This window comes from Salvia splendens, chromosome 4 (assembly GCF_004379255.2).
Source record: "Salvia splendens isolate huo1 chromosome 4, SspV2, whole genome shotgun sequence".
Taxonomy (NCBI): domain Eukaryota; kingdom Viridiplantae; phylum Streptophyta; class Magnoliopsida; order Lamiales; family Lamiaceae; genus Salvia; species Salvia splendens.
This window is the reverse complement of record NC_056035.1, coordinates 4,318,039-4,333,948: the sequence shown is the minus strand read 5'-3', so window position 1 is coordinate 4,333,948 and position 15,910 is coordinate 4,318,039. Positions and strand designations below refer to the sequence as shown.

The 15,910-nt window shown below is 35.6% G+C and overlaps 3 protein-coding genes across 5 annotated transcripts; 1 reads left to right on the top strand and 2 right to left on the bottom strand.

Annotated features, from left to right (window-relative positions):
* The first annotated feature begins 2,167 nt into the window (after window positions 1-2,167).
* LOC121797992 (choline/ethanolaminephosphotransferase 1-like) lies at window positions 2,168-7,590 on the top strand. Of its 3 annotated transcripts, none has more exons than XM_042196801.1 (19): window positions 2,168-2,347; window positions 2,838-3,000; window positions 3,600-3,609; window positions 3,719-3,769; window positions 4,049-4,126; window positions 4,403-4,478; window positions 4,598-4,620; window positions 4,704-4,804; window positions 4,888-4,982; window positions 5,088-5,156; window positions 5,469-5,538; window positions 5,854-5,917; window positions 6,021-6,061; window positions 6,136-6,220; window positions 6,361-6,423; window positions 6,610-6,668; window positions 6,782-6,834; window positions 6,987-7,059; window positions 7,302-7,590. In XM_042196801.1, the coding sequence occupies exons 2-19, from the start codon at window positions 2,864-2,866 to the stop codon at window positions 7,321-7,323; spliced, it is 1,170 nt and encodes a 389-aa protein (XP_042052735.1). In that variant the 5' UTR covers window positions 2,168-2,347; window positions 2,838-2,863; the 3' UTR covers window positions 7,324-7,590. The 3 variants fall into 3 exon arrangements, with proteins under 3 accessions (XP_042052735.1, XP_042052733.1, XP_042052734.1); XM_042196799.1 differs by having other exon boundaries at window positions 2,169-2,347; window positions 2,807-3,000; XM_042196800.1 differs by lacking the exon at window positions 2,168-2,347 and adding an exon at window positions 2,459-2,606 and having other exon boundaries at window positions 2,807-3,000.
* Window positions 7,591-8,130: 540 nt separating this feature from the next.
* Window positions 8,131-10,705, bottom strand: LOC121801617. Its single transcript, XM_042201144.1, has 8 exons — window positions 10,290-10,705; window positions 9,740-9,820; window positions 9,583-9,642; window positions 9,234-9,277; window positions 8,966-9,008; window positions 8,807-8,878; window positions 8,620-8,721; window positions 8,131-8,534 (listed from the first exon to the last, which is right to left on the bottom strand). The coding sequence occupies exons 1-8, from the start codon at window positions 10,629-10,631 to the stop codon at window positions 8,415-8,417; spliced, it is 864 nt and encodes a 287-aa protein (XP_042057078.1). The 5' UTR covers window positions 10,632-10,705; the 3' UTR covers window positions 8,131-8,414.
* A 419-nt stretch (window positions 10,706-11,124) lies between these two features.
* Window positions 11,125-15,438, bottom strand: LOC121797991 (THO complex subunit 5A-like). The gene is made up of 8 exons (XM_042196798.1): window positions 15,196-15,438; window positions 14,522-14,812; window positions 13,642-13,978; window positions 13,198-13,535; window positions 12,854-13,113; window positions 11,932-12,535; window positions 11,716-11,850; window positions 11,125-11,626 (listed from the first exon to the last, which is right to left on the bottom strand). The coding sequence occupies exons 1-8, from the start codon at window positions 15,400-15,402 to the stop codon at window positions 11,363-11,365; spliced, it is 2,436 nt and encodes an 811-aa protein (XP_042052732.1). The 5' UTR covers window positions 15,403-15,438; the 3' UTR covers window positions 11,125-11,362.
* Window positions 15,439-15,910: the final 472 nt, after the last annotated feature.

Below are 15,910 nucleotides of genomic sequence, written 5' to 3'. Positions count from 1 at the left end.
TACTAGCCTACTTGCTACAAAGCCCATTTTAGCAGGAGACATTCGATCAACCACAGCCCATTTATGAAAAAGTGAGATTATTGTAAATATCAATACTATTAAGTATTAAATGTGTGCCTAATCCAACTTATTCAGAATTTGAAATTGAATCTGCAGAGTTTAACAAGTAGGAATGCACAGATTGATGAATTGGAAAAGCATGCATATATGATGACATCCAAATGTACTAGATCAAGTTAAGTCAAAGTTAGATAAACTACAACTTAGTATTGGAGATTTAAATATTTGGACCCAGACCTAAACTTTCTTACATATTATTAGCATCCATTTCCATTCAATTAACTCAATAGCTCAACTTACCAACAAAATGAAAAAAAGCAACCTCAAACATTTTGCACGTTGAAAAAATGACAAAATAGTTTTGCCTTTTCTTTTAGATTGCTGGAGTTCAAAATGCCTAAAAAGTTTTCCTTTCACAAAACTTAAAAAAAAACACTTTGAAATGTGCTTTAAATTTAACGCCACCATTTTATGATTATGCTCAAAAGATTCAAAGTTGGGATACCTATCTATTTTTATTATTTTTACTCATCATACAAACTGCAACGTGGCGAAGATTTAGAAAGAAGCCAACACATACGCTAATAAAGTTCATTTTTAATTAAAAAAATACTAGTAGTAAAGTATATAATAAAGCTTTAATGATGTTTGAAAATTATATCCATTTAGGATAGACTTCGTCTATAAAAAATAGGATGAACTTATTTAATCCCCTTTAGAGCATTACAATGGTTGTCCCCCCATTGCAAGGCAGAAGACGAGGGCGATCTCGAAATATTTTTCTATAAAAAAAATCAAATTTTAAATTATAAAAACGATTTTTAATTCTGAAAAACAATTTTTAAATTAAAAAAACATTTTTTCATTTTTAAAATTTTTTAAATTAAAATAAAAGAAAACTATAATTTCATAATGATTTATACTAAAAGACAAATCAGTGAATTAGTGAAAGGATATAATTTGTATAATATAATCCTTCACACTAAAAATGAGCAAATTTTGTTTTGCTTGAGTAAACCTTTTATAGATAAGTTTTCAACTTCAACTTTCATTGTGACTTCGATGTGGGATAAATTGTAGTTTTATACATAGGTTTCAACTCCAAGTTTCTTTGTGATTTCGATGTGGGATAATTAGTTTTACACTTATAAGATAGTTTTTGTTGCTTTATGTAAAACTCTGTTTGATTTTAATTCAAAATCTATGTTTAGTCTAATGGTAAATGTCTCTTGAAAAATTATGGAGATTGTGGGGTTCAAGTCCCAAACTTAACATTTTTTTTAAAATTTTGATCTTTATTATACTTTTCTCATTTTATTCGATTAATGTAAGTGTTTTATTTAAATTTGTTGTGTTCTATAGTAGTATATTTATATTTTTCTAATTTTTATTTGATTAAAATTAAATATAAAATTTATACATTCTTTTTTTTAATTAAGTAATGCATGTTTTTCATTTAGTTTAGTATTTAATTTTTCTATTTATAATATATGAAAATATAAAAAATAATAACATTAAAAATTAAATGAAAAATGAGTAATTAATAGGGCGGGCAGAAGGAAAGGTCGGACTACAAAATGTTGATGTGGCAATCAATAGGGCGGACACTAAGACGGATGATCATCCGACAATCGTGGATGCTCTTACATGAAATTAGAGTTTGTGTTTGTTATTTAATATTTAGATGAAATTTACTGTTTTTATCTCGTTATATGGAGTAGTCGATTATAGTGATATGTTTTGATTGTAATTTTACGTACAATAATATGGAGTAATAAATCCAGCGTTGAATAAATCTATACATTATAAATGTAGTGTAAGAATATATTCGTGTTCATTTATATATCATATTGATTCGATATTTATGTCAAGGCTCATAATTGAACTCGACGTTCTTTTTTTTAAATAAATTGAACTTGAGGCTGTCCTTAACCGTAGTGTAGATTTACTTATGCATGTATTTTTGAATAACTTTTAAAAAAAATTTCTATATAAAAATCTCAATTATCGAGTAATTACTTCTAACTATAACGATAAATGTGTATTGACTTAATAATTTAAGTATTAAAAAAATCTATTTACATTAAAATATCTTGAATGTTTCTTCATCAGCCTATCGATATCTCAGAATAGTTTTTGGCGACTTTCACTTTCAACCCGATTCACCGCCTACGCGCCTACTGAATTTCCGCACCAACGAAACCTCAACATGTCTCAACCTCTGCAGCTCGTCTTCAAAAAAGAGTAGCCGTATCTTAGCTCCCGTTGAGTTTGTTCACTGGATCAGGTTGGTTATTAAAACTTGAATTGTTTGAATAGACTGAGATTTTTTCAAATGGTATAGGAATAGAAGAAGAAGAAGAGAATAAGGAATATGGGAGAGAAAAATCGATTAAATTTAAAACAATTTGAAATACAAATAATGCAAATTAACGTTTTAAATTATACGATGAAACAATGGAAAAAGTTAGCACCTTTATTCGATTGCCCTTCTCTCTCATCTCTCACAGTCTGACTCGCAATTCCGCTGCAAGTTTGCACCGAAGGTGAATTCGAATTCCATTAATCTTCTATTCCGTTTGTGTATCTAATTGCGAAAAACTGAAAGAGAATCCGCCTTTTTCCTCAATGTGAGAGATAGTTTATGTAAAACGCGTGCATTATTCGTGTGTATGTTTTTTATTTCCTTTTCCAGTTTCATGATTCGATCTGTCTTCTTTTTACCTGGATTTATATCTTTTTATAGATTGGAAGATCTGTATTATTGCATATCTAAGGTGAAATCACAGAGGGAAGGAATAGAATGGGATATATCGGAGCTCATGGAGTTGCGGCGTTGCGGAAGCACAAGTATAGCGGAGTTGATCACTCCATAGTGTCCAAATACGTGCTGCAGCCTTTCTGGACCCGCTGCGTGAACTTGTTCCCTCTCTGGATGCCGTGAGTTCAATCCCTGTGTGTGTGTGTGGTGATGTTATGAGTAATTTCTCTGGATCTTATCGATTTTTTCTTTCATTATTTGTTTTCTTGAAGATGCAAGATGTGCTTTCTTTTGTTGGAGTGGTGTTAGTGTTATAAAGCTGGATGCTTTTCTGATTTTAGCTGAAAAACTAGGAGGAGTGTGGCCGTGTGGGATTTGTCCAGAAATGTGTTATTGTTTGTCTTTAATTTTTTATGGAATTGTTAGGAGGCTTAAAAGGGATCTTATTGTTGTTATCTGTCAAGTATACTGAAGAAAATTAGCATTTTTTTTTATTTCAAGCATGACACATATTTCCAATTTAACATCATAATCCATTCTTGGGCTGTATCCTAGTCTGTCCTATTTAGTGCTGCTGAGTGGTTCTTGTTTTTATCTTTTGTTTTGTGTAGACATGGAACCTGATTACTTGGCTCTTATGTAATGATATTGACATGGAACCGGATTACTTTCATGAACATGTGCACCATGAAGTTATATTTTTTTGTGCATTATACCATTTCCAGTGATTGTCACTAATATCTACTTGTTTCCTTTTGTGCATGGGCTGAATTTGCAGACCTAACATGGTAAATGTTCTCTGGTTACCCTCTCATAGCATTTGAGTATATATATTGTTGATTTCCACATTTTTTCTGTCTATTGTCATGTTAATTGCTATCTTTGTTTTCTACCCAGATTACACTTACAGGATCAATGTTTTTGGTTACATCTGCATTGCTTGGATATGTGAGTGCTCTCACCTGCTCTCTCTGTCATACACACGAACACATGCATGTAGTCACATACTCACGTCTTTAGAGGCTGTTGCCCAGGGGGTTTTCTCCATATTAAGAAAGTTTAGTATTCAATGATTTTCCAAAGTTCATATTTGGAGCTGTTATAATATGTAGGTGCTCATCCACTTCAAATTATCACACATGAAGTGATGATGAATTTGCAAATCTTGCATTCTTCACCAACCTGGTGATAAATACTATTTTTTCCTGCGTATCTGATTCTATGCAGATATATTCACCTCAACTGGATTCACCTCCTCCAAGATGGGTTAATTTTGCCCATGGATTAATGCTCTTCTTATACCAAGTAATCTCATATCTCTGCTAATCACTTCATTTATCTGGAGAGTTCATATTTCCTTATTGCAATTTAGAAGTTATACAAGCTGCCTGGATTCCTAAGCCCCCACCCCTCTGCAGTGCAGTTTTAGCAAATGTTGAATTGCAAGATACTATCAGTTTTCTTGCTGTTTAAAACAATACAGTTGCTCATTTTCAATTGCCTGCAGTTTCAATTCCTGGTTATGTTTGAAGAGTTTGTTGCTCATGTCTGTTATTTCTTTTCTTCTAATATTCACACTAGACTTTTGACGCTGTTGATGGAAAGCAAGCAAGAAGAACAAATTCTTCTAGTCCATTGGGAGAACTTTTTGACCATGGTAATGTTTGTCCCTTTAATCGTTTCCAGTCTTTGATTTTGCTACTGTATTATTTTCTTCTCTTCATTTGTAAAGTGCTGACTGTAATCTTACCCTATTGCTGCCTTGAAAAATCTCAGGGTGTGATGCTCTTGGGTGTGCGGTATGTATGGAAGTTTTTTTTGTGTGCAATGTATTCCCATACTTATGCTGCTTGATTTTTCTGTTTGGTTTCTTCTTATCCAGTTTGAGGCATTGGCCTTTGGAAGCACTGCCATGTGTGGTAGGAATACTTTTTGGTTCTGGGTTATATCAGCTGTCCCTTTCTACTGTGCTACATGGGAGAAGTATGTAGACCTTTGGTTGATGCCTCTCAAACTGTTATATTGCTATGTCTTTTAGTATTAATTTGTTTGTTGCATTGTTGCAGCTATTTCACCAATACACTTATTCTTCCCATCATTAATGGACCTACTGAAGGCCTTCTGCTGATATACAGTGTCCATTTTTTCACTGCTATTGTTGGTATTACTCTCTCATTTTACTTCCCTGCTAATACTTAAAACCCTATATGTTTTTTTGTGCTAATTTTATCTGCCACCTAAAACCTCTGAATGACTTTGTTTCCAGGTACTGAGTGGTGGGCCCAGCCGTTTGGAAAATCCATCCCATTCTCCAGCTGGGTTCCAATTGTAAATGGTTAGTCTAGCAAATTATTTCGGGGTTGGCGATAACACTACCATATACATATTCATCATTGTAGTAATGTAGACTACGTAGTGTCACTTCCTTTTAATCTGATATATGTATCTTATTAATGTGGTGTTTAATTTATTATGATTCTGACATACAATGTTACTAATTATTAGGTCTTTGTTCCTTTATCAGCCCTCCATAGTGATATCATTTTATTGATGTTGTGCCTCTTTTATCTTGCTTAGACTTGTGTGTTCTTCTGGTCAGCTTCTTTTGATTACATTGTTGCTTTTTAATACCATTCTGTTTTCCCAGAAATGCCGATGTATAACGCCGCATTGTTCATGATGATAGTCTTTGCAGTTATACCTACAGTTTTATTCAAGTGAGTACAATTTTTATATTTGAGCACAGTGATGATGTTTTGTATAAAGGTCCAAAAATAAGTTTTTCACCTAAATACACTTTTAATATGTTTATTATTGTATGAACGTATAGGCTGACACAATTAATGTTTCCAAATTTGTTCTCTCTCTTCGGTTCTTGCAAGTCATATATATTCACATCAGAAACAAGACATTAATAGTCCAAATGACATTCATTTCTTAACAATAATCATTGCTGGTCCACATTGAACTATGGCATGTTATTGTTAGGGTTGGCTTAAATTCTTCTTAAAATATATGACATTTACGTGCAGTGTGTACAATGTTTATAAGATTGTTCGAGCAAAAAAAGGGAGCATGCTGCTAGCTTTGGCAATGGTATGCACATTTGACGTACCGATCAATAGCTCAGATTATAATTTTTATCCAAATAATCTCTCTTTTGAGTTTTAACTAATATCTTGATCTTTTATATTGACAGCTTTACCCGTTTGCTCTTCTACTGGGTGGAGTTCTTTTCTGGTATTGCTTGATATCCCACTGTCCGCGTTATTAGACATTTTGTTTATAAATTAATGTTGTGTATTATCGTGAAGGGACTATCTGTCTCCTCTTGATTTACTGGGCAACTACCCACACCTCGTCATATTGGGTATTGGTTTGTCATTCGGGTTCCTCGTGGTAATATTTCCTTCTAGTTATGAAGCCTTTGCTGCATGATAATAAGACTACTTTATTGGCTTCAAAATAATGAAACATTGTGTTTGTCTTCTTGTCCTGGAGCGTCTAAACAGTTTCTTACTAAATTGATTGTGTTGCAGGGAAGGATGATTCTCGCACATATATGTGACGAACCCAAGGGCTTGAAGACAAGCATGTGCATGGTAAGAGCAATGCTTAATTCTTCTATAGAGTTCTTCATGACATTTAATAAGGATGATTAGGTTCAGCATACTTAAAAGGAAAGCCCATCTTCATTTTGAGACGTTGATGGGGGGTATAATCAACTTTAGGTTTGACCTAGCCATATTTCTGCAGAAGTCTTTTGACTTGTGTCTTACTCTTTGCAGTCGCTATTATATCTTCCTTTTGCCATTGCAAATGCACTCACTGCCAGTCTAAATGATGGGTATGTGCTGAAACAACTATTTAATCTCATATTCTCTAATCGGAGACAGGAGATGCACAGGTATATTTTGATTTGATTATTTAACACTTTCTTGATCTTCATTTTTGTTGCAGGGTTCCTCTCGTTGACGAGTTCTGGGTTCTTCTTGGTTTCTTTGCTTACTCAGGTACGCGCTTTGCATATACGAGCTCCCTTTGAAATTTCAATTATTTGCTCCCTTGAACCCGGAGAAAAGACATCTCCAAAGATAGTGCATTGAGTTTCCTGTTCTCCTCAATTTCCTCTTGATCTTAATCATAATTTTGTTGTCATATGCAGTGGTGCTATATATGCATTTCGTAACATCCATCGTTCATGAAATAACAACAGCTCTGGGAATTTACTGCTTCAGGTAACGAATACTTTTAGGCGTTTCCTGATATAAAATCCGTTTTCACAGCACATATTCCTGCTGGGTCCTCCCTAACGTCCTCATATGGAATGATATATTTTCCTATTATTCGAATATGCCTATTTACATTGCTCTAATTCTGCTATGAAAAATGAATGCTGAAACCAGTATGTTTTGGATATGGAAATTCACTGCATTTTCGGTCTCTGGAAATAATTGAATCCGGTCACGTCTAAATGCAGGATAACTAGAAAAGAAGCCTAAGATGGGACTCCTTGGCTGTGTCTCTACAAATATGGCAGTGATGGAGCTCTGCAAACAACATTCCTTTAAATTTCTTTAGTTTAAGACTAGGTTTTACATGTTGATTGCTGTAATTGTTCAAATTAGGCAACTCTACACACCATTTTAAGGTCCTCTTTCCTTTTGCTATTTCATTTTTAGAATGTATGGGGTACATGAATTTAGTTTCCTTGCTTATAAGTTACTATATCACTAAAACTAGTGTTAGACTAGTTTTGTTACCACAAATTTTTTTGTTGTTGCCCTTTTTGGTACACTCTTCATGTTCTATTAGGTTATTACATGATTTAACTACTCAGATTAAATATACGGAACTTAATCCAGAACATAGTTCCAACTATTCCGAGCCTCAACGTGTGATAAATGAAGCGATCATTGACATTTGATGAGAATTCATTTTCTCGATTCAACATCATCGATGAGCAAGATGTCTCCTTGCAGCTGGGAATCGTGCTAACGGCATTTTCACCAGCATTCGAAGTTTATTCATCGTTGCAGTGACATGTGCTAGTGGATGTTTGCACAGAATGTCTGGACTCGGCCAATTTTCATCTTTCATGCACCCTACAGCTTGAGAACTCGGTGATATTGATGCATCTAGTAAATGAAAACAATCATAGTAATTTTTAATGAATCGAATTTACTAGAATCTTGAATTGCACGTCTTATAGTATTTCAGATTTTTAATCCTATTACATTTAAGCAGAATTCGGTGGTTTGATGGTACGTGTGAGAAATAGGTAAATATGAAAAAGAACAATTTTACAATTATTCATAAGTCGATACATTTAAATCATGAGATAATCACTTATGATTATTGTTTACATATGTATCATTGTTGCTCAATATACATAACAGTATTATATCACTGTTCCGATTCCATTTCACTTAAATTATTACAGATGTTTTTTAAAAAAATGTTACATAGCTTCAAGCTTCCAAACACTTATAATTTCACTGAAATTCAATGAATTTTGGAGCATGAGCTAAGAATATTGAATAGTGGCTACATTTGTACAACAATTGTTATCTGCCAAGGCACAAAACGTCCATTATATTGCAGCCTCCAGCCATTTTGGCAGTTTAATTGAAGCCTTCAAACCAAGCCTTGTGAAGAATATGGAGTACAAAAGATGCAGCAAGAACACAAAGAAACCGCAGTTCAGCAAAAGCTGCCAAGAGATTGCGTGAGTGTGAGTAGGATAATCGAGCTTAATGTTTGTGCGCAGGGAAAGAAAGTGGTAGATCGCAACGCACCAGAAACCCAAAGATGCAGTATATGAGATTCATCGAAGGAACTGAAATGATGCCTATGGATGAGAGGACGTACGTGACAAGGGCATGAACATTTATCGTAATCTACAAACCATAAAAAAGGTAATGAGCCAGGTATGTTGCTTTTAGTGATAGGAATATACTAGTACGGACTATGTAAATAGTTTACCAATGCTAGTATATTCTCTCCGATTAAATATGAGGCGATGACAACATTAGCCAGAGCTCCTATAGCTCGAACCTGCAAACAAATAAAAGCCACATTTTTGTGCCACTATCACATATACATGTAGAGAGATGGGAAAGGAATTTAGGGGTGAAGCTATACAATTGCGCACAAGGAGATTGAGGTACGCCAATTTGCCTTTGACCTGACAAGAATAGACAGAATGTCATTTTTGGTCTCACTAAAACCACATACATGTGAGTTTTTGTGACTACGGGGAGAAGGAAGAAGATGCTAGTAACCAAAAGAGATATCAGCTCAAACCAGGAGAGATCCAAATGCTTTAGACTTTTAGTCAGAAACCAGTCTTACAGAGATTATAGCATGCCAGTTAGTCTATCAGATAAGCTTGCGCGTACATGATGCCTACCTCCACAAGGTGCCCATGGTGAAGCCCAGAAAACCATGCAATAACTGCCCAAAAATATAAGCTCAAGTTAGAATGTCCCTAAAACCTCATTGACATTTGAGACGATAAAAATCTGTGGCCATAAAAAAGATCTTTTGAAAGTCTGGAGATGTGAATTTCCCCAGGTATTTATTAGTACAACATAAGATAAGTAAGTGTGCCTGTTATTCAGAACGTATCACTTATCCAAGCCCCCTTTAGAAACCTTAAGCATGTTCAGATGCAATCATGCAAATGAAACGAGTATCAAGGGAATTGGTAGCAGTAAGCAAGGCTGAGTGCACTTCTTATAAGACATTACGGAACTCACCAAATATGTAATTGCTTTCACCGGACCAGATAGGACAAATAATAGTACAGTTGTTGCGACCTAATAAGATCATGAGACAACACGATCATTGCATAATCCACGTAAAACTCTCTAGAGTGACGATATGATTAGCAAAAAACCTCAGAGCACGACATACCATGGTTTTGCGGCCAGCTGCAATACCCCATCTCATAGTGGACAGTACGATTGGCAAAGCAAAGAAACAGGCAAAATATTTCTGTAGAAATCAATGGAACATGACAGTGTGTCATTCAGAACAGGAGGCCAGTGCATTTAGTCGCAACAGCAATATTTATCATTCATCAACTGACTTTGTGCATCAAGATAGTACACCTAGTATTTAAGGGAAACAACATCCAAGTACACGGTCCAGTAATGATCAAGTGATTACTGAATTGAGAATAACCTCAATCATTGCAATGCAAAGACTAATCTGGCTTTAGTAATTGGTGTTTACTTTTTGACACAAGTACTGAATTCAATTTGCAACCAAATATCCAAAGTTAACATTTTTAACATACTGAACACAACTTTTCCCTTTCCCAGAATCAGTATATTCGCTTAAGAATCAGTTAGCAATGGCACAATCTAACAAAATCCAAATTGCATAAGGCTTCGTCCAATTGTAGTAATAATCGCCCGCCTGGATTGGAAATTAAACGAAAATTGGGAGGAAAAATGAATACCTCAATGGCGAGAGAGTTACTCAATAGAAAAGCTAAAGCGGAAACAGCGGCAAACATTGCGCACTCCACCAATCTTAAAGTCTTCTGATAGACTTGGCCGTCTACCGCTAGGTATTCCTCAAAATCTTCAATTTCTTCTTCATCTTTATCCTTTTTGATCGAAAACGAAGCCGCCGCATTGAACCTGGGATGCCTGACATGTTTGGTGGATGATGAGTAGAGAAGTCCGACAAGGGGAGGTGAAGGCTTAACACCGGACGTGAGGAAAAGGAAATGGGGCTTCGGCGGCCGGAGGCTGAGCTGGTGGGGATGAAGGTGGAGGTTGATTTTGAGGACACTCATTTTATCTTTTCATCGAAGGATTGAATTGAAATTGAATCGTCTGTTGTATATACAAAGATGAAGTATTGGTTTATCTCAACTTAAACCGTTTTCTTCGTTTATTATTTTCTTTCAATAATTATACTACTACTACTTTTTTTTAACAAACATTATTTTATCATAATACAAAATAAACTTTTTAAACCAATTTATCATAATCATAATATCATTATACTAAAAATCCGTAACATATGGAGTGACTTATTATATTTAAAACGAATTTCACTTCTAAATTGGGAGAAATTGATATCCCCTGTTTTCAATTCCATTATCGATGAAGGGTCATGAGCAATCTGGTAAGTTTGTGATACCCTAAGCTACTGGGTTGTTTTTATAATTTGAATTAATTCACTTGAGTCTGTCACAGTACAACAGAAAATCTTTACATGGAGTACTATTTATGTAAAGATGAAGGTTTGTCAGTTGTTTTGTTTCGAATATGAGAGGCAGGACATTTGGATCCTTAAATGTTGCATTCTACTACTATAAATGACATTAAACAAAACAGTAACATACAAAAACAATTTGAAAATTCAACAGCACAACCTTGATCACCGGTAACACAACCTCCAGTTCTGGCAAGCATGGCGATGTCAAATGCAGTGATACGAAACCGGGATTCCATCATCTGTAAATTGACAAAAATCTTTGTGAAATAGAGGTAGTCATTTCTTGAGCAGGATTCCCAGAACTTAGTAAGGGTAGCCAGAAGTACAGCTTCTCTCCTTCCAAGAAATCATCTTTCTACGATCCCTACCTCTAAAGGATCGAGAGACGAGCTCACCATTTACCGGCTTGCACAAACCAACATCCAGAACTGAATTATACCTCCGCTCACAAGACAGGTTCCCATCATTAAATAAGAAATCGAATAACATTGCAAGGCAAAGAACCTGGTGACCTAGGACAATATTTTCTTCATCCAAAGGTATCATTCTCATAAGGTGAATGTTGACCTGCAATATGGAAATAACTAGTATTAGGAAACACAACCATTTTATATACAAGTTCACAATTACTGCTCGGTAAAAAGCTAGATTCTCACCTCTGCCTCCATTGCAGAAAGTTCATTGGAAAACTCGGAGCATATGGTTTCAGATTTATTCTTCCCTTGAAATGAATTATACAGACTCAGCTCAAACTGAGGAGGCCTCAGAGGATATTCCTTACTAATCTTTATCTGAGCAAAAAAAAAAAGAATTTCGGAGTAAGTTGACAGCAATTTAGTAAAGATAAAATGTAAGCATGTAACAGGTCTGACCTTAGCTTTGAGTATCATGATCCTATCATCATTATCCAACTTCTGGACTAGCACAAGAGTATATCCTTTGACCCCATAATCAGCCCATGCATTGTCTACGACTACTGGTCCCTCCTGCCGTGATAAATCAGACAGATCCTCTAACTGGACTGGCTCATCCTCGTTTTCAGATTCCAGCATGAGATCAATGTCATCCTCTTGCCTTTTAAAACTTGGCGACTTCCCCTTGTTTTTCAGTGGAGATATGATACTTGCTGAAATTAAACTCAGCCTTCCAGAATGCTCAAATTCAGATCCTTTGGAAGGTGTTAGTTTAGCATCATCATTAACAGCAGTTGCAACTGGAAGCAAAGATGGGAGCTCTCCATCCTCTTTTAGAGTCTCCATATCCTCTTTGGAGACCCCAGTTTTATTACGTGCATTAGCATTTTTTAAACCCTGACCTTGTTCAGCATCACCAACAGAAAAAGATTCAGAACTATTGTCAGCAGTAGCTATGAACGACCAGCCATGCAATTTGCAGCGTGGTGTGTGGGTGGCCCACGGGATACTCTCACCGGTCAAAGTTGGCCATTTAAGGTTCCCTAGTGAGTCGAGTAATTCCCTGAAAATCAGCCAACATGGTTTAAAATGAAAGCATAGTTCATGTTTAAAATGAAGCACATGAGTCACTTGGGTATACAAAACATAAATCACCATTTCAATTCAACACTTTATCAAAAGAACATCAAAGAAAAGAAACCACATTTCTGGAAAACATAACTTGAAGAGAGTAAAAGAGAGTTAGGATTCACAAGGACCAATACAATTAAGTACTGCATTCTTATAAATTCGAATTGCTCGCACAGAACAAGAGAAGAGCTAGTTCAACAAGATCTTCAGGATGTGTACAACATCCATTTGTTCCAAGGTAGTGACTCACGCAAGAGCCAGCTGAGCCTTTCTCCTGGCACGAATTCTTTGTACGACAGTCTGCACCCTGTTTTGCTGACGATAAACTGACAGACCCGATGAAACAGAAGGATGCTTAGTTGTTTCACGATTTGATTCTTCAGAGACTGAAAGCAGAGGTGACACCTCTAGCAAAAAATCAATGCCAGCCAAATGCTGCGCCCATTTGTATGGCCTTGAAGCTCTTATTTCATCGAATGAAAGAGAACTACCAAAAGAGAGCTTAGCCGACTGCAACATTTAAAGCCTTTTATTACGATTGGAATAGAGGGTGCATGAAGTTCATTAGTGGTTTATTTAATCTGAAAAGCAAACCTGCTGAGGGAGCTCCAAGCCAGTGTCATCTGGAAATAAGTTGCACAAGATATTATTTTCAGGGGGTTCTTCAGAACCCTCAACCCCTACACATACAACATCCAATTTTGTTAAAAACTCAAACTTCAAGGTGATGAGTTTAGTCGAGTTCGAGTCTGAAGCATCATCATCATTTATGTGGAGGATAACTTTAAGTGGATGATTCTGATATATTCCAGATTGTTCAAGATTCTCCTTGCTAGAAACCTTCTTTGGCCGCTTTCTCCTCCTTTGACCATCATCTTCCTCATCCGGCACATCATCATCTAGCTTGGAGTTCTCTGAATTTGCTGAGGCAGCTGGAAACAATAGATAAGATCAGAGAGGAAAAACAGCACATAACAAGGATTGTTGTTGCAGTATGAATCTTAATCAAGAAAAATCCAGTGAAAGATCGGCATTTACCAGAGTCCTTGTTAGCTAACTGACGAGCAAACGCTTGTGCGTCCTTTATACTTCCTGTTATCTCTAGTTCAATATTCTCTTCAAAGGCTTCCTTCTGAGCGAGAAGCTGAGAGTATATAACATAAAGAGGAGGTGGAAGCAACTCTGCTAACTGAAGTTGTTTTAGCTTCTTGGTGTGCAGAACCCCTAACTGATTCTGCACAGGCAATGATGCTTTTTTGAGGGCCTTAAGGTGAGAAGGGAGACTCAACAAGAACTTTTTCCTGTTAGTAATTGTCTCTTGGAGAGCTTTCTTTTGTAGTTCCAATTTCTCACGCAGCCTGCATAGCTCTTTGCGCTGGAAACAGAAACCGGTAACGAAAGTGATGAAGAGATAAAGAGTATAAAAGCATTACCATTGAAGTATTGAAAATTTCCAAAATCTTAACACTATGTCAGAATTCTAGAAATAGCCATGCATAACACTTCCAAGCAATAAAAATAACAATGATTATCATGAATATCAAGGTTTAAGGGCATGCGATTAATACTTAGTCATCCAATCTAAAACTAGGCATATCTGTCTGCCCACCTTTATCACTGGTTCAGATTTCTACAATCTATTGATCAATATACTTATTAATCACACGTTGACATTCTTTGTTTCTTGCCTACCTCTTGCAAATTCAGATATAGATGAACTGTTTTCTAGCTTACTTCAAAACTAGCATTCTTAGTGTAAGAGAAAGCCTCGAGCAACTACTGATTCCAGAAACTATTAAAAAATGTGATCGTATTCTTCATAGTACATCACTAACATTCAATAATGGAGTCATTAAAGATCATGCAGGCAATGCAAAAGAAACTGCTTAAACATAATTATTTCATTAGCAACGCTTGCCTGACTGAGCTCGTAGTTGAGCCTTTTGAGCATCAAATTATGAGCACTATCAGTTGATAATACAGGGCTTTTAATTCCTTCTGGTGCATCTCTAAAGAATTCTTCCTCAGGTACAAGTTCAATGTCAGGATACTTCGTCTTGAAATCCTTGCATGCCTTTATTGCTTTGACATAGTGATTTTTCTCGTACATCAAGTTGTGAAGCTGCAAGGTTGTCAAGTCTACAGGTGCCTTAGCACGCTCAGATTCTGCTTTAATACGATCTTCTTCAATCAAGATGGACCTATTAGCCTGTTGAAGACCATTCACAGCTGATGAAGCTTATTCACATGGTACCATAGTGAACATTGAAATGTAATATAACACAGACGCATAGGCATTGAGAAGTAGTAGGCACATATGAGCTAAGGGCATCAACAAACTTACACAAATTCCCATCGAAAAATTAATGTCTACCAAATTCACAAGATTTATCAATTTCAATCTGTTGATAATACCATTCCTAAAGCAGTGCTCCCTTAATCCAGATGGATATGAAGTGAATACCAAATCGCCTAAATCTATTAAACCCTAAACAATTTGAAGTCTCCGGCAACGAAATTGAACCCGATGATAAAAAAAATAGTATAAGAGCATTCATTTTAGATGAATCGGAAGCCGAATAGAATCCAGACCTGACGCAGAGTAACAAAATTAAGGAGAGTCTGAGTAATAAGTTCTCTGAGCTGGGATTTCGGTTGAGCTTCTTTTTTAACAGCCAACATTTTGGCGACGATCTCCTCCGTAGAACCCTTGCTCTGACGCAGCATATCATACAACGCCTCCATGTCGACGTTTCGCTCCGGCAGAATTTCGCCGGGCTCTGCCATTGTCACTTCCATTTTCCTCTCACTTCGTCGCCTTCGCTGCACTCTCAGGGAAAAATAAAAACATAAATTTAAAAAAAAACTTGTTTCTAGTAATTTTATTACTCTGTTTGGATTTGGGCTTCGGATTTAGAATGGTTGGGCTAAATTCTTTTTTCAACCTTACATTTTATTGTTCTGATTTCTTCCAAACTTTTCTCTTTTGGGCTTCTTCGGATTTAGAGTGATTGGGCTATTTTTTTTTCCAACCTTACATTTTTTTATTCTGATTTCTTCTAAACTTTTATTTAAATTTTTTCATTATTAATTCATTTATTTAAACTATCACATAGATATGAAGAAAGACAAATTGTTCCCTACAAAATAAAAATTGGGTAAAATACTCTTTTATTTGGAAATTCTCTTTTATTACGCCATATATATACTTTTAAAACTATTGATATTTTATTGTTATTTTAACTTTTAATTTCACAAGTACTAACTATAGTTTATATTGGTATCTTTCAAAGGAGAAAAATTATTC

Excerpts from the sequence above, each read along its gene's own strand:
- LOC121797992 (XM_042196801.1), top strand. The coding sequence starts at position 2,864 with ATGGGATATATCGGAGCTCATGGAGTTGCGGCGTTGCGGAAGCACAAG. Across the intron at positions 4,127-4,402 it reads TAATGCTCTTCTTATACCAA|ACTTTTGACGCTGTTGATGG; the intron begins GTAATCTCATAT and ends TATTCACACTAG. Across the intron at positions 6,221-6,360 it reads TGTCATTCGGGTTCCTCGTG|GGAAGGATGATTCTCGCACA; the intron begins GTAATATTTCCT and ends ATTGTGTTGCAG.
- LOC121801617 (XM_042201144.1), bottom strand. The coding sequence starts at position 10,631 with ATGAGTGTCCTCAAAATCAACCTCCACCTTCATCCCCACCAGCTCAGC. Across the intron at positions 9,278-9,582 it reads TGAAAGCAATTACATATTTG|TTATTGCATGGTTTTCTGGG; the intron begins GTGAGTTCCGTA and ends ATTTTTGGGCAG. Across the intron at positions 9,009-9,233 it reads ACCATGGGCACCTTGTGGAG|GTCAAAGGCAAATTGGCGTA; the intron begins GTAGGCATCATG and ends TATTCTTGTCAG.
- LOC121797991 (XM_042196798.1), bottom strand. The coding sequence starts at position 15,402 with ATGGAAGTGACAATGGCAGAGCCCGGCGAAATTCTGCCGGAGCGAAAC. Across the intron at positions 13,536-13,641 it reads GTTAGCTAACAAGGACTCTG|CTGCCTCAGCAAATTCAGAG; the intron begins GTAAATGCCGAT and ends TATTGTTTCCAG. Across the intron at positions 13,114-13,197 it reads GCTTGGAGCTCCCTCAGCAG|TCGGCTAAGCTCTCTTTTGG; the intron begins GTTTGCTTTTCA and ends TAAATGTTGCAG.